The sequence below is a fragment of the Pygoscelis adeliae genome, unplaced genomic scaffold (assembly GCF_000699105.1).
Source record: "Pygoscelis adeliae isolate BGI_AS28 unplaced genomic scaffold, ASM69910v1 Scaffold5, whole genome shotgun sequence".
NCBI classification, from domain to species: Eukaryota; Metazoa; Chordata; class Aves; order Sphenisciformes; family Spheniscidae; genus Pygoscelis; species Pygoscelis adeliae.
The window spans coordinates 173,380-195,153 of NW_008824753.1; the positions used below are offsets into that span (position 1 = coordinate 173,380).

At 37.2% G+C, this 21,774-nt stretch overlaps 1 protein-coding gene across 1 annotated transcript in view; it reads left to right on the forward strand.

Annotated features, from left to right (window-relative positions):
• CHID1 (chitinase domain containing 1) overlaps window positions 1-17,525 on the forward strand; it is a 122,153-nt gene extending 104,628 nt beyond the window's left edge. The window contains exons 10-12 of the mRNA XM_009323422.1: window positions 11,709-11,789; window positions 15,111-15,153; window positions 17,262-17,525. Coding sequence (XP_009321697.1) covers window positions 11,709-11,789; window positions 15,111-15,153; window positions 17,262-17,360 — 223 coding nt within the window. The 3' untranslated portion in view covers window positions 17,361-17,525. The remainder of the gene's footprint in view (window positions 1-11,708; window positions 11,790-15,110; window positions 15,154-17,261) is intronic.
• The last annotated feature ends 4,249 nt before the right edge of the window (window positions 17,526-21,774 follow it).

Consider the following 21,774-nt stretch of genomic DNA (forward strand, 5'->3'; position numbering starts at 1 on the left):
GCAGGATGCTTGACATCTCAAGGATCTGCAGCAGAGCTGCACAAGGCAGTGGTCAATGCTGCCACCTTGCTTCTTGGACTCTTCTTCCTATAGTTTAAGAATGAAGCATGTCTTATATGCCGAAGTGCAGGGCCACAGTACCAGAGGCTTGCCTTCAAGAGATTTGAAGGATACGGATATTCCCACTGCTTTGAAGGGAGAGGGCTGTTCAACAACTGGATCACTTCTATGGTTTAGTGTTTTGTATCAATTTTGCTTTCACAGATCATGTTTTACTGAAAATCCATGAGCCAGGGAGGAGCAGGCAGAGATACTGATAGTGGAAATTGTAGGCCTGACATGATTGTCAGCTAAGAAATCTGAACACTATTCTGAGGCTACTTGGAAGTGAAGATCTATTTCTGTGTCTCATTCTCAGCATCTTGTGAAGCAGATGGAATCCAAATAGCGGTCAGCTTTCCCAGGCTACAATCTCCTACTGTGGTTAGTTTTGTTCATCACCTGAAGTTCTGGTTCCTTGCAGACAACACTGCTTCTGTCTGGTCTAAACTATTTCTCCTATTTCTGAAGAGAGAACAGAGCCAGCATTTCTCTTCTAAGGCTGTTGCTGACCTGGGTCAGTTTTACATATCCAGAGTCCCGGAGCCTGCAAGTTTTGTGCTCTGCCTGACTAGAGAAGGTCATCTGGGAGCTACGCTGCTACCAGATCTTCCCCTTCAGTCAGAGCATCCTTCTCCCATCCTTGGTGCCTTCTGCTGCTTGCACCCGATGTATGTTCCCTTTCATTCTCCTTTGCTACCAGGTGTAACCTTTCTGTAACTGTGCCCTGCATGGGGCTTGGCCCCTCCCCATCTGTCTCAGCCATGGCCTCTTAGCAACCCTGTGGAAACAGCGGGCTTGAGCACCTACCTGGCACAGGCCTCCCAGCAACCACAAAGGTTGTCCTCCAGTACCCCAGACCCAGGTCAGACAGGGCTGAGGTGGGGGCTTGGAAGAACAACTGTGCTGCTCCTTTCCTGACACAGGGTGAGGAAAAGATGTTCCTGCTGGCTTTTGTGGTTGTTAAATCTGGTGGGTGACGTTGCTATTGACCTTGTGTTTGTATTGGGATGGTTTTAATTCAGGAATGGCTGAAGAGGGCTGCAAGAAGCAACTGGAAGAGTTAGTAGTGATGTTCACTGCCATTAAGATCATCTTACCTTTTAGGCAAGGATGGAAAAGAAATGTGATTTTTTTGTATCTACCTTTTTTAATGAAGTAGGCATGGAAGAATTAAGAGTATCAAAGTAGGTGACTGTGCAGTCAACCTTCATTTACATAGCTGAGTGGATCAAATTTCATCTCCTATACACTGAATTAAGATCATCTGAATCTGACCAGGCTCCAAATCCAGTATAACACAGTTATCATAGCTAATATGTGTAGCACTGTATGAATATAGCTGATTTGTATATTTTGAGCAAGAGGAAAGTCTGGAAAGCTTTTATGATGTGTGTAAAAAAAACCCCAACAAACCCAACATGACATGCAACAGAACTAGCATAGTTTTAGTTTTTGTTATTTACAGCTGAAGCTGAACAGCAGATATATTAGTATATCTGAACTTTGTTCAGCCTCACATCCAAAGATTACAGCGTCAGTTTTTCATATGCATTGCCTATTATGTCAGTTCTTGGAAGAATGGAGCACAGTATTGTACTTAGAGTAAGGTATTTGAAAATGCTTCAACATCAATTGAGCGTTACTTAAACATTTCAGAAAATGTACCCTTAAACTAGCAGTTTTATCTTCAAAGATATTTTTTTTTTAGGATGAACGTGCTGATTCTTGAAAGAAGCCTGTAGGGATAAACAAGCATTAGTTTTCATCATGTTGAGAAGTAGTTCTAAGCAGAGAGAGACTATGTCTTGTCTCAGATTCTGTAGTAAGCCAGATTATTGGGTGAGCTGGAGCAGAATTTAAGCTTTAATGTTGCACGGTCTAGGAAAGACTAATACTTCTACCATTAGATGATGATATGTCACCTTATAAGAATTTATTAGGACCTGTGTTTCCTCTATGAAGGATGGACGTTAAGCTGCAGTAATGTCAGTGTGGTGGTTTGACCCTGACTGAGGAAAGAATCACCTATTGGCTTCTCAACAATGCATATTTTCAATTCTCATTTAGACATAGTCATTCTCTTAGAAGCCTGGCAGCACTTTTAAGTATTTCAGAATTCTGTAAAGATAACATTTCTGTGATTAAGCGTCTTCTCTTCCACATTGTAGATGCTTGTTACGTAACTTATACATTATGTATATTTAATTTTGACAGCATGATTATTTATTTATTATCCAATATAATTTATTTAACCTTTCATTTACTACTCCTAGCCTCTAGAGGAAATTCATATGCTAAAACCTTTGGTGTTGAGATGATTCTTATCCTGGATTATGGTGGAAACTACCTTAGTATGGTAGGAGTAAGCTATGCTTTCACTGCTCAAAGCAAATTCTGGCATTGCACTATAGTATCTTCTGGTATAATCATTCTGAAACAGCATTGGTAGTCTGAGGCTTGTCCTGAAAAGAGGGTTATTTTCCCAGTCCAGTTATCGATGACTACATGGAGGCGACTAGAAAGATTTCAGTTTGATACAGACCTCCACATTCTGTCCTTTTTTTTCCATATGCCACAGAAGATCCAGATTACAAATCCTATCCAGAGAGAGAAGAGTAAAGAAACCCCAGGTATAGATCTATACAGAGACCTAATGAGGCAAGGGATTTAAAAAAAAATAAAAAAGTAAGAAAGCTGTGATTTTCTCTTTTTTCAGAATGGGGAAGTTCTGCTTAAATTTTACATCCTGCAAGAAAGTTAGGTACTTTATTGACAAAGTCTTTTTTGCTGAGTATTCTCCTTCATACTTTTTTTACCCTAATACTTTTGTGACTAGAATTAGTAAAAATGAGATATTCTTCTCCTACTTTTTCCTAGTATCATAACGAATAGTTGAAACATTACATTGATTTTAAAATAAAGTATAAAATTAATACAGTATTTTAATAACAGTGCAGATTATATGATTTGACATACAGTGGTATAATAAGTACTGCTGTTGACATGTCTACATATTTTGTTGGAATTGTCTTTTCATTAGCAATGTAACAATATGTTTTCAACTCTATTTAGGACAATTTCCATGCATGCAGATGTTAAATATCTCACAGAATAGCACTTGGCTTTTGATTGGCCCTGCTAGGAATAATTACATTGTGCTCATACAATTGCACATTTGAACTGCCACTTTCCTACGCAGTATAAACAAGCTATATTGTAGGATTTTGACAATATAGAACAATTGAATCAACTTGGTTATCAACAGAGACAGGATGCAGTACTCTAAGTGTGTTTGTATAAATAATGGTGGTTTTATCAAGCCATGTGGACCAGTGAACCTCTGTGGTGCAATGTTTTTTAATAATTGAGGAAAAGGGTTTTCTTATTCTTTTTAGGGGTGATGGTCATTAGTGCGTCCTGTAGGTTTTATATGAGATTTAATATATCTGTGGTTTGTGTTGGAGATGGTGGATGGTATGAATTTGGAGGAAAATCAGTTTGTTTTCACAGTGTGCTGCATTTTAGAGCAGCAAAATGTAGTCTGACAATCTGCTTTAAACAAGGCTTTTCAAGTTGTCCCTGATGTGTATATATATAGCAGAGACAGCTGTGATGGCTAATGAAAACCTTTTTAATTATGAAATAGGAAGTGTGAGAGAGGGGAGGATCTACTTCATATCAACTTAAATTATTAAATTATTTATATTAGTCTGTTTTACACGTCTGCTATTTTTTCTCTTTTCTACTTAATTTCAACTTAGAAGTGGGAGGAGGGGGAAGATTCTTGCTTAGAAATGAGCACATAGGGAGAGGTCTGTCTGGTATAGTTCATAACTAAAGAAGTCAGAAAAAATGTTAACCTTGAGGTGACCTGTTTCCTAATTTGAGAGAGAATATTGTTACTCTTTGTTTGCCTAGTAGCATGCCTACTTGGTATTAATTCTGTGATGAATACCATGACATTTTTGTTGAATAGTCACGTTTTTTAAAGTGTATGCAAAGGCAGTCAAGACCAAATGAAGATATGTTTTTATCGCAGACTTCAAATTCACCAATATACGGAGTTCATTAAAAAAAAAAATTTAAAAAAAAAAAATCCTTTGCCTGTGGAACCTCTAGCTCATCGTCAAACTAAACTTTTTTTATTATGAATAAATAGACTAGTTACTTGAGCTGGTCCATAATGGTATGCTTTATTTCATTCAGTTCTCTTGTGCTTTTTTGTTTCTTGTGAGCTTGCTTGAATCCTGCTTTTTCTTCTAGCACAGTAAACTGTTTTACCATTAACTTGTCTTCTGCCTGACAGGAGGGTGCCCTTTGGCCAGAACAGAAAGAGAAGTCCAAACGATACAGCAGGCTTTTAAAGGCAATAAACTCATTCTTTCAAGACAGCAAAAACTGCCAAAACCAAACCCCGCTATAAATAGTGACCTGTCATGTGTTAGATGGGATAAATCGGAAAGAAAAGTCTATGTCTAACTGAACAAATACAAGCAAAAAGATTGTCTGATACTTTAGCTAGAAAGTTGAGATTTGGCAACGGTCAAAACCAATAAAGATTTCTGATAGAAAATATGCAAAGTTGATGCATATGAACAAAAAGCAACTTAGTAAGCAGTTGTTATCATAAATAGTTTGCACTGGGAAAAAAAGTTCATATTTTATAGCCCCAGGTGTCTTGAAAAGTAGAACAGAACAAAAAAAAAAAAATCTGTATCATTACAAAATAAAATGGAGCTGCTGAACAGCAGTGTGTTATTGAAAGTATACAAACAGATATGCAAACCTTCTGCCTCAATCTAGTTATGTCTCCATTGTCTAAGAAATATGTAGCGGCTTAGAAATAAAGATCTTGTTTTCTTTAAGGAGATTTTCATGTGTTCCTCTCTCATCTGTCAGTTTGAGTATAAACCTTTAATATATAAACGTTCACACCTTTTTCTGCCTTGTGTGTGATTACTTCTATTCTTTGATCAATATCTAACTGTAACTTTGTTTTCTTTTTTGTAAAGAACCACCATTTTGGTCATATTGAGAAAAGTTGGCATGCACTAGAGTACTTTCAGCTGTACTCGCAGTTCCTTAGGGTAATTTGCCAGCGCACCATTGCGTACACTCTCAGATGGGGCTTTTTCTTTATATAACCTCTGTGAAGTTAAGTGAGAATAAGGGGCACTATTAACACATAAACCTGTATACATAGACATGCTGTAATGTTTGTGCTTTCTTCTGTAGCCGTAGGAGGAAGGCACTGAAAGGTTTTAATGCTCATTGTTTCCCTGAGACAAGAGCAAGACAAAGATGCTTCTGAAAAGCTTGACATTGTCTTCTGTGTCTCCAGAGTTCTATAAAACAGGAATACTTGGCTGCCTCTGTGCAGTTTTGTCCACCAAAGTAATATTGTTTCTAAATTACTTTAAGAATGCTAAACAAGGTACACTTTTGAAGAGACCAGAGTAACAGTAGAAATGTTGCTGAGGTTCTGCTTATTTTCATTGGGCTGGTGTATCGTGGCTTGGCTTGTGCATCATGGCAGAAGGTAGAAGGTCAATAGGTTTGTGTGAGGTTGGTGGGGAAGCACCGAAAAGTGTCGTCTGTCAAGTCAGTGATGAAGTATTGTGGAGAAATCAGTGAGAATGACTTTATAAAACTTACTGAAAACAATACACCCACAGAGAAACTACTCTTTTGGAAACCTGTTACTATTAAAATAGTAAAAATATTATTATTGCCTTTTAAAACTGACAGAGCAAAGGTGCAGGCAACAACAGAGATTAATAGAGAAAGATGATGCTTGCTTATAGATTTTTCATGTCTAGGCTGCTACTTGGATGCTTTAACAGCTTTACCCAAGACACCCTACAGTAATGAAAGTGAACAGATTGGTGTCTCTCTGCAAACTGTATTTGGTTTTAAGTTGCTTTACATGAAATAATCTAAAGGTCTTAACAGAACTATTTTTGAATAACATACCCTGCAGACAGAATAAACAAGGTTTCTAGAGTGTGCTCTCCACTCAAATGCATAAATCCTCGGAGTAAAAACTGTTTTAATGTTAGTTAGTGTGTTCTTTTGATTCTCTGGAAGATACGTACTAGCTGTCTTTTTCTTGGATAACCTGTTTGCTTTTAAAAGAACTTGTGGGATTTGTGTTACTAAAATCTGGATTCTTCAATGTGCAAAAAAGAGATATAATGGTATACAACTTCGCTACCTTTTGAAGTGGGAAGTTTATTCTTATATATTGTAAATATGGTGTTATTGAGTATTGAATGGTGAGAGGAGATGAGTAAAAAGGTGCTTAAGTGATCCTGACGGGACCAGTGTGGTGAAAGCTTACTTCATTGTTCAGTCTATTACCGACCTTTATTAATGCACACTATATAATACTATATATACACACATGCATATTATGCTATTAGTGACTGCAGCTAGGCTTTTCATAAATTTATGCATGCTCACAAAACTATTTTAAAGGCTAATATCTAAAGATTGTTAAATTGCAAGGCATCTCTACCTTTTGCAAGCTGCAATTTTAGGGATCAAGTGAGTGAGAACTCAAAATCTCTATATAATCTTTTTTCTTTTTCAAATTTTCTTCCTTTTGTGTTTTTATTTATTACCATTGAAGGCATCCTTTATCAAAACTGTTAGTTTCATGGTTGAATTATTTTGTAGCTTGTAGTATATTCAGCAATTTTGCAGTTGTTCTTTAGAAATGATCTTCTAAAAAGCAGAGAAGGCAAAAAAATTTCTCAGTTTTAAAACCTTTTCAATTTAAAGTTTAAAAATGTCTCCAGATTATAGTTTCTTGACGTTTTCTCCCACCAAAAAGGAAATAGTTTAAGAAAAGCCTGAACAGCTAAAATGTGAAAGTATCATGGTAGTTGAAATTAAACATTAAATAAAAAGGGTTTTGCCTTACAGGTTTTTTATATATATATATATATATATATTCCCTCTGAAAAATCTTGTTTCGAAGATGGGTATTTGCCCTTTCACACAGTATGCTGATGTACATAGGGCAGTGGGGAGACTGACAAGTACTCTTCGGAAGATAATGTACCAAGACAGGGAATGTCCTTAGGAGTACTACTGTGAAAACTGTTTTGGAGGTATTTCTATGTATTTGTTTTGCATCAGAAATCTAAACTCTTAAGCTTTAGAATACAGCCTTTTATGTGGTTTCTCTTACTTTTATTAAGAGATACAGCTCCCTGAAAAGGGGGAAGATGGACCCTATCTAGTTGAGTCTAAAACATCTGTTGTCGTGCATAGGCACTGCTGATGGTCAGTTATGGAGATGCAGTACCTGGTAGGTTCAGGGTTTAATAACTAAGTTAAGTCTATTGTTACTGGAGCAGACTGAAAAGAAAATGTGTGGTATAGATTTTCAAGCTGAATAGTAATTTTTATCCTTTGACTGAATCACTCAAGTTTGCTATAGCGGAAGATAAGCTCAGTTTGCTGCAGCAGGAGCAAATGATCCTTCCTTCTGATTAGGGACCTGTAGCTTCTAGTCAGAGTTTTGTTCATGTGAGAACTGAGCAGAAAATGTAAAGTGTTAGAAAAGAGCATCAAAATGGGATGTATGCTCAGCAGTGGTTTCCTTTTCACTAAAGCTTTTTTGTTGAAGAGCAACTCAGGACTAGCCACTGAGGATTAAAAAGCACCTGAGGATTAAAAAAGTTAACCTTCGTAAATAAATCCTAGTCTAAAAATTATATGAAGCTATATATTTTCCTAGAAAGTATATTCTTATTGCAAAAGATATACTAGAGACTTGTTTCTTTATATTCTTGGTGAAAAAGCATTATCCGTGAAGATAAATACCTTCTTCGGGGGACTATAGATCATGGTTTTTACCTTAACGTATTCCAGTGCCATACCATTTTTCATGTTTTGAAAGAAAAGTGTCTTAGAAAAGGAACACCAGCCATAAATCCTGAGAACCTTTCTTCTGGATCCTTTATTTATTAGTTGAATGTGCAGCAAAGTGCAGTAGTGTGTAGGTATAGCCATATTAATGTTGTTCATAGATACACATCTTTGGCAGGACTGACTTTGCAGATACTCCGTACTATGTATGTTTTGGCTTCTTATTTACTCTGTGGAAGGGAATGCTTGTTTTAGTCCAACCCTGCCCAGTGAGTTTGTAACCAGGAGTATCAGAGTCTTAAGAGTAACAGTCGGTACCTGTAGACCAAGAAGTGTCCTTTTTGACAGAGGTATGGCAGTAAATTGCAGTAAAACACTGCAGATTTGAAGTCTTGTATGAAAGGTGGCAGGCAGACTTAAAATCGTCTCCAAACACTTTCGCATTATGTGGCCATGTTTTTACTAGGCCATAACTTTTAAACTTTCAAAGCCCAGTTGTGATAACTGAATTGATACTTTAGTTACCTCGCTATTATCAAGAAGGAATGTTCTGGGGAACAAAAATGTTGCTTTGGGTAAGTTAAACTAAGGCCTATTTAAATGAGCCAGAATGGCAGTTCTTTGTTTAAGAGCAAGTATTTGCAAGGTGGACATGAGGTGACATCTGCCTTTTGTTACTATTTCTGATAATCCATGCAAATTTATCATTTATACATGCTGCATTGGCTCTTCATTAGAGACTAGCATCAACACTCCAGATACTTCATCCGTGCTGACCTCATTTCAGGCTAGGACCAGAGAAACAGCATGACTTTCTCTGCAAATGGTCACAGACTTCCCATGAAATATGTAGTGAAGGCAGTGAAGCTGAGTTTTCAGTGTTTATCATACTCTTAACTGCTGAGGCAGTGTGGTAAAAGAAGAAAGCTAGTAAATTAGGAGCTGATGGATGAGGAAGCAAATAAATTAGTCTGGATAGGAGTATAAAAGCAGATGTGAACTGGGACAGTGGCAGTAGAAAGAGGGATAAATTAGAAAGAGAGGAGAGAAAAATAGCAATAAATATGAGTCAAAAGGAGAAGAGTGAGGTGAGAGGTGGAAAGAAGAAGGAAGGCTGGCTGTGATGAGCTCCCTGCCCATCCCTTTTCCTCTTTGAGAACCTGGAAATGAATCTAGATCTCTTGTACCCCAGGCATACCGATATCCCATGCTTGTCTGGTTCAGTGTGATGGAAAATTTCTCTCTTCAAGTTTTATTTTTTAATTTTTCTTTTAAATAATGGCATATCAAATATTTGTTGAGTCAACTACTGCCTCAGCTAGGAGATAATATGTTAAGACTGCCTGGGTAAGTATTAATTTGAGTCAAGCAAGTGTGTTGTGATACAGGTGCTGCAGTTTTACACAGGAACCCTTCCGCTTATGATGCACGTAGTAGGATAGCACAGAGATAATACGAAATATGGCCTATCTGGGAGATGTTGCCTGTAAAGCTCCTGTATGTTTTACTGCAAGAAAATTAATAGTGACTGGAGCAGATGACTACAGGAAGGGAATGGATTGTTCCCAGGTTAGGGCGATAGAAAGCCTATGTGAAACAGCTCTGGTTTGTTGCTGCACCTCTTCCAGACTCTTCACAGCAACCTTGTTGCCTGGCTGAAAAATATAAAACTTGACTTTCAGAAGCATTGAGTATGCATTTCTAATTTCAAAGCTTGGTCATACGTATGTTGAACACTCTTTAATTGTGTTGGGATTTTTAGCAAGCAAAATTAGGATTTCCCATCTGAAGTCATATGTTTGGGAACAAAACTGTGTGCAAGGATGTCTTGGCTGGTAGTTCTTGTCTTCTGGGCTGTAACATCTTGATCCCATGTTCTACATGAGTGTTGTCTCCTGTCATTACTGAAGTCGCCATTCTGGAATGGGGCAAGGTGTTAAAAGCTATCCTTAAATTTTAAATATACAAAACTAGATCTCTTTGCATATTTCTCTAGTGGGGCAACTTAAAATTTTTTATATCTTAAAAAGGGATGGGCAGGTTCCAAGGTTTAACTTGCATAATTTGAAAAGGTGCATTGTTCCAGGGCATGTGTTTATTGAGGAAGAGTGCAATAGCTGCTATCATGTGTTTATGTACCATTTGCTTATGTAGATACTTAAATAGCATGCCTGGCTCAGGTTCATTTGACTTAAATACAAAATGAAAATCTTTTCTAAAACTGCTAGCAGAAGGCAACAATTTACCAATATATGAATGCACAAGCCACAGCAAAAGAGAGAAGATATTCCCTGCAGTGCTGAGTGTTGTAATTGCATTTAGAATAATACCAAAGGAGAGAATAAATCCTTTTCAAACTGAGAAATACAAACTTTTTCTCTTTTTTTTTTTTAAGTATATAGTGAGGTGGAATTTCAGCACTGATGGAGTCAGGATAGTGGCTGATGGAAATCAGTTATAACATCTTTTACATAGGAAATGGAAATTTCTTTCTTAAAAATAAGATGATTTGAAGGCAAATTTCTCATGCAAATCCTGTCATGAGCAGAGAAATTATTGAAGAATGAGACATATTGTGGAAGAGATGGTTTTGATAGATTTTGCAAAAATAGAAAAATAATTTTAATGCTACCTTATGATCACCATGTTTGCCTGTGATAGCTTTATATAATCATGATAAAGATAGAGTACTGATAATGGGACTTTGAATTCAAATTCCCAATACAGTCCCCAAGGAAAAAAAGAAACTGATGGTGCTTGGCCTGTGGCCAGATAAACCCCCTAATGTTTAGTCAGGAAAGTTGTCAGCAGAGTTAAGTTCAGCCTTCTTGCTGGCCAAAGATGCAGGTTAAAAAGATGCAGTAGAGAGAGAGGAACATGTGATAGAGACTTCTCTTATTTCTGTGACACCCATGTGGCCTCTATCGCTGGCAGTAGCTTGTCATCTTCTGGTCTTCTTACATGAGGCAGCAAGCAGCTTTGTTTCCGTCGTGCAGTCAGAAATGCAGACACAGGGAGACACTGTCTCTACACTGAGACGATACTGTGAGCTAACCAAGAACATGAATTTACAGCATACTAACTATTCCACACCAGTTCCCTATGCAGTTTTTTGGGTACAAGTAGTATTCTGTCCTCGCTTTGTGTCAAGTAGGTATGAGGTAGGTCATTCCACGTTCAAAATATCCATGCCAGAGTATAATGCCAAGAAGCTAGTGGTGGAGAAAATTCATATGCAGAGTTACTTAACAGTAACTTTTCCTTGAAAACAAGCTGGTTTTAAATTTCATTTTTAGAAGATTAACTAAGCCCCTTTTATAGAAGAACGTTTCTGATCACTATTATAAGCCATAATAGTGGCTTATAATTAAGAATGGCATTGCCTTGGAGGACGCGATTAGGTACAGCCTGGGAATGACTTCAGTTCCTGTGCTTTGGCATATAGGAATCAGACTGTAGAAATATCGGAGCACTGCCTTCATGTGCCTTTATAGATTTCTCAATTGATGAACATTAACTAATTCATTGCTTTAAAAAAAAAAGTCCAAAAATGCCAACATGGCAAATGGTAAAGTGGCTGACAAAATTAATTGTCAGCAAGAAGATATTTTTGATACAGTGTTCAACATCTAAACATGGTAAAACTGCTTTTTCATAAATTTCTGCAATGTAATTTCATAACTGCTTTTTAGAAAAGTTAATTCCATATCTATGTTTTTAATTTGTAGGTACGTTGAAACCTTGAAGGAACACAAACCAAAAATTGTCTGGGATGAACAAATTGCTGAACACTACTTTGAATACAAAAGGTGAGTTATGTTTATTAACTTACCATTCTGCAAATATTTTTGGGCATGGCCCAGTACACAATGAATTACCAGTTAACCATAGTATGCAACTGAATTCAGCAAATGGAAATTCTGCTGTTTGTGATCTGTATGTCAACACTGAACTGCACCATAAAAGAGTGCTTCAGGCGAAAGAAGTAAGTCAGAGAAGGATTAATGAAATAACATAAGCTCAAACAATCTTTAGAAGATAAGTCTGATGAGTCATATCTTTAGAAGTTATTCATCAAAGTTATCTGCTGAGTGTCAGTTAATCGGAGGCTCTGAGATTAGTACTGTGAGCTGTTTGGTGATTACCAATAACTCAGCCAAAAACAGTTCTGAGAAAAATCTGTGGTACAAGAGCCTGGTTTTACAAGTCCTAGTGATAAGATTGGTCAGGCAACAGACTTCCACTAAATGCAGTGGACTGTAGAGAAATGTAATGATAATAATATCAAGTGACTTCCAGATAAAGTTTTAAAAAGGACTGAGAGCATGAAGGGAAAGGGTTATAACTTTCTTTGTCCTCCCTTTTTCATCATGAAATGACACAGGGATTCCTGATGCTAGGAAAATCCATTTAAAACAGCAACATCTTATTAAGCCTCAGTGATAATTTGCTATTTTTGTATGCAAATATACAAAAATATGGTAAAATTCTATGAACAAAATCCTACTACTTCTACAAAACTGTCTTGTATATTACTCAATACATTGGTAACGTGAAGACACACCACTGAAAACAAGAGTAAAACACATTTTAGGGTGCTTTAAGAAAAAAAAAATCAGAACTACTTTGTTATTTCCAAAATACCTTCTCGGTTTAAATATTTTCAAATGTAAAAAAAAAAAAAAAAAAAAAAAAAAAAAAAAAAAAAAAAACCAAACTAAAAATGTCCTACTTTTATATTTTTAGTTTAATTTTCAAGGTTTCTCTCAGCCTGTAATTTTCTCCTGACTTCTCAGCAACATGTATTTCTTATCAGAAAAAAAAACATGTTTACCTGTTGGTCAGCAGTGTTTTAATTTATTTTCTGTGTTTGTATGAAAGGACTGGGATCTGTGTTTCTTCGTATTTAATTCTTTGGTATCATGTTGCAAAATTACTTTGTGCCAAACAACTACAAGGTTTTTCATGTTAACTAAGGAGGAATAAATCAGAAGCTTTGTTTTACTGATCTTTAATGCACAATCCAATTGGAGACACAATGACCGCTGGATGAAAACTTGCTCTCAGAAGAGTAAATCTGAGGGCTCTGTTTGAATGGCGTGCTTCTGGGATTCATTTCTGAAACACATTTCCTAAACATCTCCTTGCAAACTGAACTTGTGGGAAAGGGATAGTTTGTCAGTAGTACTACATCATTTGCCTTTGAAAGCCAGTCTTTGGAGATTCTTGTTTATGGGCTTCCTGGAGGAATTTTTGATGCATAAAGCACACTGGATCTGAAAATCACTCTAAACTTCACCTGCTGCACTGTGCTTGGCAGGCAGCAGCGTGGCTCAGTGTATCTTGCAGTGGTTCAGCCGGCTCCAGGGGAGGGTTATTTAAGGGCACTTTTTTTCAATTACCATTTTGGTTTGCAAAGGTTCAGTTACATTAGATGGGCATGGCAGCCAGGCCTGAGATATGCTTCACTGGTAAAGCATCTCACCTGGAAATCTTGCATATCTGCAGTTGCTAAGAAATCAAATCCTGAATCTTTTAAGCAAAGCACAGCTAATGATTTTCATGTAGCAGGCAGAGACTAATTATTACAAAAAGTTACAGAAATCTGTTGTCTCTGAGTGCTTGTCCCAGTGCACTTTACCGGTAAGTATGCGTTTACGTAAGTTGGGAGATTTTAGGAGCAATTCCTACTTGGTCTGTCCATGCACTCTGCATTTCCTCCTAGCCTAACTGGTAAAGTGGTGCTGTGAGACCACTTTTAACTCATCCTTCCAGGGATTTAAAATGCAGCCTTGGTATCTGTGCCCAGTGTAGCTTGCCCTGTCTGCATATTTTATACTGCTAGCATATAATTTAACCTGAAAGATAGTAATTTGGGGAATTGGGGAAAATCTTTCACATTTTGCATCTGACAACCAAATATCTTCATCTTTTTCAGATGCGCATTTAGTAGGCGCAACTGTCTTTTACTATCTGACAGTTTTGTAATCCAGTTACAACAAGATATCTCAGTGTGTTTACTTAGATCTAGTATCAAACCACCTCTCTTGTGAGATCTCTTGTTGGATCCTCTATTTTCGCTGTCAGCCTTTTCACCTCATTTTAAGAGTTGTCCTCCTTAAAGGCCACTAGTATAGGGTAAATAAGTATCTTGTCTGACTCTGCCTGTATTGTATTTCATTGTAACCAGTTCTTGGACAAAGTGTTATGCCCGAAGAAGTTTGGAACTTTCATCTTAATCATGATAGTTACCTGATTTCTTCCCAAACTTTGTGTTAGTTATCAGGAAACTGTGCTCTGTTCTTTAGATGTTTTGAAAGGCCTTATCCTGAAGCCTTTTAAGGAATCCTTTAGATAACTAGGGATTTTTGTTTTTGTAGTTGTGGCATGATGCAATGGCTATGCAAAGACTCCTCTAGCAGGTCTTTGACTCTCTGCAGTCGTGTTTTGAACTTTCTAACTTTCCAGCTGCTAGCATTGTCAAAGCCCATTTAAGTAGGATGATTTTGTCAGGAGGATCTTTCTGACAAGTATTCCTGTAACTGATACCTGCAGGACAGTGACACAGTTGCATACTTGACTTTTAGATATGTTGTGTAATTTCTCTTAACAGCTTTTCTTTCCCCACCACTTTATATTTATGTGCTGTGATATGTTTGTATCTACAGTAGAAAAAGGGCAGCAGTAGAAGTTCTTATCTGCAATAGGAAAGGAAGAGAAGTAGACAAGATTTTGGCCCTACCCTGCCCTCAGTAGATAGAGTAGCCAGAGTGCAAGTATGGAATGAATGGAAGTTGATGGCAAAAGTGTCCGATTTCAGAGACGGAGTGCCTCATCTTCCAGAGTGGAATGAACACTGGATAAGAAATCTCAAAGATACAAGCTACTAAATGACAAGTAGTCTCTGTCTTTGATATGGGCGTATTAATGCTCATGTGCTGAACATACTAGCATATCTTATTTTTAATAGCAATAACTTCTTCAAAATAAAATCAGTAGTTTTCTTCAGCGCTGTCTTTGTTTCCTTTTAGTGGGAAGGAATAAAACTGGTTTTGAATTCTAACCTCAGCTAAAAACCCTATGGGAATCTATCAAAGCTATTGTGACTATTTGGTTTTCCTGTTTTGCAGAAATAAAGGAGGAAAACATGCCGTCTTCTACCCAACACTGAAGGTAGGTGCCACTTTTTCACGTCAGAGGGCTGTAAGAGGAAAGAGATGTTTACTTGACTAGTTGCATTATTGAGACACTTCAGAAAATGTTGAACTGGGTTTAGGCTTTTGTGAAAGAAGTTTACCCTCATGTAATTGTTATGATTCAAAGCTTCAGCTGCCTGTACGAGAATATTGTTTTTTCTATCTCATGCATAATGGGGTTTTGGGATCTTTGAAGATTAGCCATGTCTAGAGGTAAGACACACCAGGGCAAACCAGTGCTCTGAGAGGATCTGTTCGAGTGCACAGTTCATGTGCTAACAGACATGCTGATTGTTAGACAAGAGACGGAAGAAATTTTCCTTCTGATCCTCTTGGCTGGAAGCTTGGGGAACTTTTGCCTTCCTCTGTAATGGGGTCCTGATTCTCCCTGTCAGCCTGCATCACCCTGTTTTCTTCAGTTCTGTTTCTGTGGAGCATATTTTAGTTTTGAAAATTTAAGCATTTGGCCTTACTAAAGCCTTTTGGCAGGACATAAAATTTCTGACTACATAATAGTCTGCAATATACCAGAATACAGGAATGTATGTTTACAATGCAATGTTTACTTGCAGCCTTAGTTCCTAGGAAGCTATCCTTAGATTTTCTCAAATTAAACTAAAGGCAGTATGTTAAGCCTCTGCTGGCTTTTAATATTGGAAGGGAATTGCTTCTGCAGTGAAAGTATATCATATTTACAGAGAACAGAGATATTTTGTATGGTTAAACTAGTGTGAAATGATCCAAGGCTCTGTTTTTCTGAACAGGATTGTTATCTTAAGCTCCATTAGTACAAGGATATTTCCCTTCATTAATCTAATACTGGTGGAAGTACTAGCACATATGGGATATTAATTACCACGTCTGACTATGTTCTTGCTAGTAGTACCTGTCTTAGAGTGTTAGAAAGTTGCATCGCGAACCTATCAGAGAAAAGATAGATTGTGCTGCACGTTGTTATGCTACATTCTCTTTGGCCTGTGGAAGGATTTCACTCTGCTACTGTCGGTACTAACCAGGTTAAGAACACTCATTCCTGTACATTTCTTTCATTACTTCTTCTCTAACAGATACTCAACTGTGGTGGTTGGTGAATTTATGGAAACAGGTTTTCTTTCCAGTTCCAATAAGCTTGTAATGAAATATTTTGAGATTTGTATGCTGGGGTGATCAAAGAGTTGTTCACATAATGGTGATCAAGATGGTCGGGGAACACTTAATTTTATTACCCCATGACAAGTGTGTTTCTTCCCCTTTTTAATGTTATAATCACTGGCAGGTTGCTCAAAATTGGTTTGTTCATGATTAAAGGCAGTCACGAACACCAGGCCCAGTGGATCTGTTAGTGATGCCTTGATACTTTGTTGTGTTTTCTATGGAAATGAGTTTTAAACACATCCCTGGTGTGAGCAGTTTAAACATTACAGTGCTGCACTTCAAAGTAAGAAAACCTAAAAGTAAAAGATTGGAAAATAATTATTTTTATTGTCTGAACTGAAAGAAGTGCAGAACATGAATTTGTGGCATTGCTTCCCTTGTAAACCAATGGCTAAACTAACTCTAAATCAATGGCTGGAGCTCAAATAGGGATACTTTTAAATATTAATCTCCCAGAATCTCTTTAAAATAGAATTGTGATAATTAAAATTGTGACTCTGTCCTAGGAGAAGGCAAGGGTAGGTAAGAGTTCTTGATTGTATTTGACAAGTTGTTCTAATTGTCTTCAGTGATAAAGTTTTATTTTACCCCTGAGACATTTCTGGGGAGAGTTAGAATTTCTGTATATTGTGAAATGATAGCCTAAATTGGAATAGTCCTTTGCATGGTTCATAAATCTGATTTATTTCTGTGGCATTTTGTCTATTTAGCTGGTTATCTTTTATTAGGTCATTGAATTAACTGGTGCAATTAACTGTCTCTTACTGAATGATTGCTTGCTAAACAGAGAGTATTTGAAATACAGACTAGGTTTTTCAGTATCTGGTTCAAGGATAGATGTTTTTAAAGAGTCTGACAATGGCATGAAGAGATGGCAGCATGGAGTATCTAATGTCTCTGACTACAAGGTTTTATGTGTCTTTGTCTTAGTCCATCCAGTTGCGCTTAGAGCTTGCAAAAGAATTGGGCACTGGAATATCCATCTGGGAACTGGGACAAGGCCTGGACTATTTTTATGACCTGCTTTAAAATAAGAGATGATCTGGGAAAGACTTTATTTGCTTCACTGAGACTCCACCTTCAATTAATTTGGGTTTCCTGGAGAGGTGATTTTTAAAACATTTTTTGTAATTTATATCATATCTGTATTAAACTTGCATTTTTCCCAATAAAGAACCTTTTCTGGTTTGCCACACAGATGTGATTGTTGGTATCTGATAAAATTCAGGGAAAAGAAACCCCAGAAGTTTCTTTTAAAGCTCCTGAATTCAGCGTCATTGAAAATAGACCAACATAGCTGGGATGGCGTCAGAGTTAAAAATATTTTCTGAAATGTTTTCCACAAGAAATAAAATGGACAAGTTGATGCCATCTGATCAAAGTGTAAGACGGAGACCTCTCAAACAATTGCTGGTAATAACCAAAGTAAGTGAACAAATCAATCCATCAGATTATGTCCAGCAAATTTAATATCTGCTGGACCCTCTGCATCTTGCTGTCTTCTGATAAGGTAAGTCAATGTAAAATATCAGGGGGGAGACCAACTAGATATCTTTCCCTCAAGCTGGTACAAAATCAAGCACTGACAAGCTAAGCTGTTAGCTCTGTTTGTTTTTTCATGTTAGTAAATTCCTTAAGTAGTTCAAAGTCACAGTAATTTAAACTTATGACTTGTTTCTAAATCGGTTTTGTTACAAGAGATGCTCTGTGATTTCTCTCTTCTGCTTAGCCTGCTTAGTGTCTTAGTTTACAGTATTTAGCACTAGTGAATGATGCATTAGTGGTTAGTTTGTGGGAACTGTAATGTTTAGCACCAAAGGCTATAATGGTAATGATGGATTACATGGATAGCCCTAATAGACAGAGCCCCAGAGCAGCTCTGACAACCCCTTGACTTAAGTAAGTGCTGTGAATGTGATCAGCATCTTTGTGCATGAAGCTGTCATTCTTTAGCTGTACACATTGGTGCTTTCGTCTCCATAATACAGAATTTTTATGAACCCAAAAGCTGTAACAACCCATCAGTTTAAAAACAAAGCCAAAAAATTGTGTCCCTGCTATTTGCTTTACAATATTTGTGTTTGTAGAAATACACAGGCTTCAAGGCAGTTTCTTCTAAGGAGCTAAGAGGTGCTGGGTATTTGATGAGGGTGTCATCGGTTACCAGCAGAGACTCAGGCAATAGCTCTGTACTGCCACTGGTGTTGTTCTTGCCACTTACAGTTGTCACAAAGATAACTGCACTCCTCTGTTTGCATCCACCCTTCCCAGAAACTAATTTCAGTGGGAAATCTATCTGCTCCTGCTGTTTCCAGCAGAATAAATCCCACTGTAATCCACCATTGATTAAAGAACTATTGATCTTCAACTCTCTGATTTAGTTCTGGCATCTCTTGACTTCTCACATTGCAAGTATCCAGTAGGGTTTACTAATCAGGCTTCTTTCTTCCATACCATTAGTAGTAAGATAATTTGCTATGTGAATCCTTGTGTTCAATTAACTTGAACTTTCTAGTTCTTTCAAAAGCAATTTGAAGTCTCTCTGGCAATGGTATCTAGAATAGCACAAGAATTAAATTCTATTACACTGTTTTTTCTACTTTTAGTGGCACTACTGAACGAGAATATCTCAGAAAAAAATAGTCTGTAAGAAATGGTAGGGGTTGTGATCTGAAGTGGCATCCATTTATATATTAGCTAGTAGGTAGCTTTCAAAACTGGGTGTGGGGAAGAAAAGAATATTTCATTTTAGCTTGTCGTTTCCTCTCTAGAAAAGATACATGTAATTGATCACGTTTTTCATAATTTTTTTATATTCCATGATGATTCTCTATGAAGTTCAAGACTCCTGTTTGTCTGTGAGTACAGCTATGTTAGAAAGAAGTGTCTTTTCCATCCTTAGAGATAGAATGAATACCTCTGTGTGTCAAAAAGATCAAACTAACTCTTGTTATATCATGAAAAATAAATACCAGATCATAGAATCATAGAATGGTTTGGGTTGGAAGGGACCTTAAAGATCATCTAGTTCCAACCCCCCCCCCAGCCATGGGCCGGGACACCTTCCACTAGACCAGGTTGCTCAAAGCCCCATCCAACCTGGCCTTGAACACTTCCAGGGATGGGACATCCACAACTTCTCTGGGCAACCTGTTCCAGTGTCTCACCACCCTCATAGTTAAGAATTTCTTCCTTGTATCTAATTCTTCCTTATATCTGATGTACTTCAGGTGAGAAGTAAATTGTTATTTTGAGCCATCCATGGTATATAGGTGCTTGAGGCCAAGGATGTTGCCTTTTGTCTCTAAAGGCAAAACGTGTTTGTTGCTTTAGAAATAATATTCCAAAAGAAACAAAGTTGGCATAATTCTTTATTGTGAAGTTCTCCGTTAAAAAAAAAAGTGAGCACTGGAAGGCATGTGAGCTTCAGAATGAATGAAGATCAGCTTCTGATGGATTGGTCTTGTGTTCGCTTAATTTTTCAGTGTGTGCGAATGTCAAGTTATCTTTTATTAGATATCAGAAAATCCACAAAGCAGTGTGCCATCAGCGAGCCACCATGAAAAAAGGTTTCTTTTGAAATTTGCACCTCATCGCATGTATGAAAAGATGACACAGGAGAGAGATGCTGGTATGAAAGCGGGTTCTGCAGAGCATCTGTTTTTATGATTTTCCCTCAGACGTGGGGGGAAAATTGAGCAAAGGGCAGAAGATGGGTGGGAGTGCTGGAGTGGCACCGCTGTAAGGACCATGGCAGGTGACTTTCTTTCCCTCATTTCAAAAAGAAGAGAAAGCACTGTTTCACAATGCAAAGAAGCATTTTTTCTGTAAAGCAAAAAAAAAAGTATGTGTGTTTGTTTTTCCATAGAAGCAAGTACTCCTTAAATGAGGTACTTGCAGGGCAAGGCCAAAGATATTGGACTTAAAGAATCGAGGGTATGATGGGGAGAAATATCCAGTGTTCCTATTAAAACAGCTTACATCTAGTATAGCAGGTGGTGAAATGGAGGTGTGTTTATTTCAACGGAATATTTCATCATTCAGTTTTCTGAGATACATTTAAGAAAAAAAAAGCTGTGCTCTATAATCTAGTTCTGTTGCAAGAAACAATTTCTGTATATTAGGATAAGATCTCAGGTGCTATGAATGTAAAGGTATCTTTTAGCTACCTGATGCCAAGTGGCATTTCTTCCAACTGACCTTTGCTCTTGTGTTTCCCGGTGTTTTACTTTTTTGGGTTAGACTCATGCAGGGTTAAGATAAATACATGTTTCTGCACAATTTTTATTGCATTCACTGAGAAAAAGAAATAGCAGCTGATTCTGTTGCAGCTGGCCTTTGATATGAAGATAGTATTTTTGTCATCAATTATCGTCATGCACATCATTTTAATAGTTAGCAAAGGGGTTCTTTTATATCTGTACACAACTACGTATCTTATCGAGACAGAGAGAAGACTTATCTGACTACTTGCAGGATCACATAGACCATACTCCTGGGATAACAGCATCGCATCTTATCTCAGGAAACGTGTCTCTTGTGGTAAGTGTGTCTGTTTTGAAAACTGGAGCTGCTGTAGAGTCTTTGTAATCAGAAACAGTTTTAACAGAGAATTGTGGAAAATTGTTTAGCTTGTCTCATTGTGAGATGCTACTTTTTCAGGGAAAATTGCTTTGGTACCTTGTTTTATAGTTCCTTTTTGTTATCATATGTAGGTGTCAAACTCCAGAATTAACTGTAGCTTCCAGGTAAGAAAATTGGGAGTGAGAGAGAAGAGGTAAGGTAGACTGAAGGATGACAATAGGAAAACAGCTTCTTTAACCACTTCTTTGTTATAAAGAATTGTTGAGTGAGTTGTAACAATTTAGTGTTTTTTATGGGCTTGGGTGAAAATATAAAATACCTTTTCTATTTCTACTATGAGCTACTAGTGGTAATTATTTTTAAAAGTGAGGGTGGTGTTTTGTGCATACTTCTCTGTGGAGACTGCAAAGTTAATGGATGTTCATAGGAACTGTAATTACAGTCTCTCTTGAATTTGGGACATGTCTTTTGAAGTTTACTTTTTGATTAATACACAGTGCAGCTGTTTGACTTCAGTTAAACAAATGGCAGCACAAAGCAGATGGAGTCTACCTCTGCAGCTTGAAGAGGTTGTATGTAGTTATTTCCTGAAAATCCCATTCCCTCAGTGATCTTTTTTTTTTATGTAGTAAGTGCAAATTAACTAAGCCTGAATTGGTGTTTTGTAGTCTACCAGGCAGTCACTTGATACTTTGTGTTGGGGAAAAATGTATCTTCTCTTTAGAAAAAAAAAATCTTTAATATGAAAAATAACTGGAATAGAATTTGATTAACACTGCTAATTCAAAAAGTTGCAAAAATAAATAACATTACTTATCTTAGCATTTGAAATTAAAAGCTGAAATATGCCTTTAAAAGT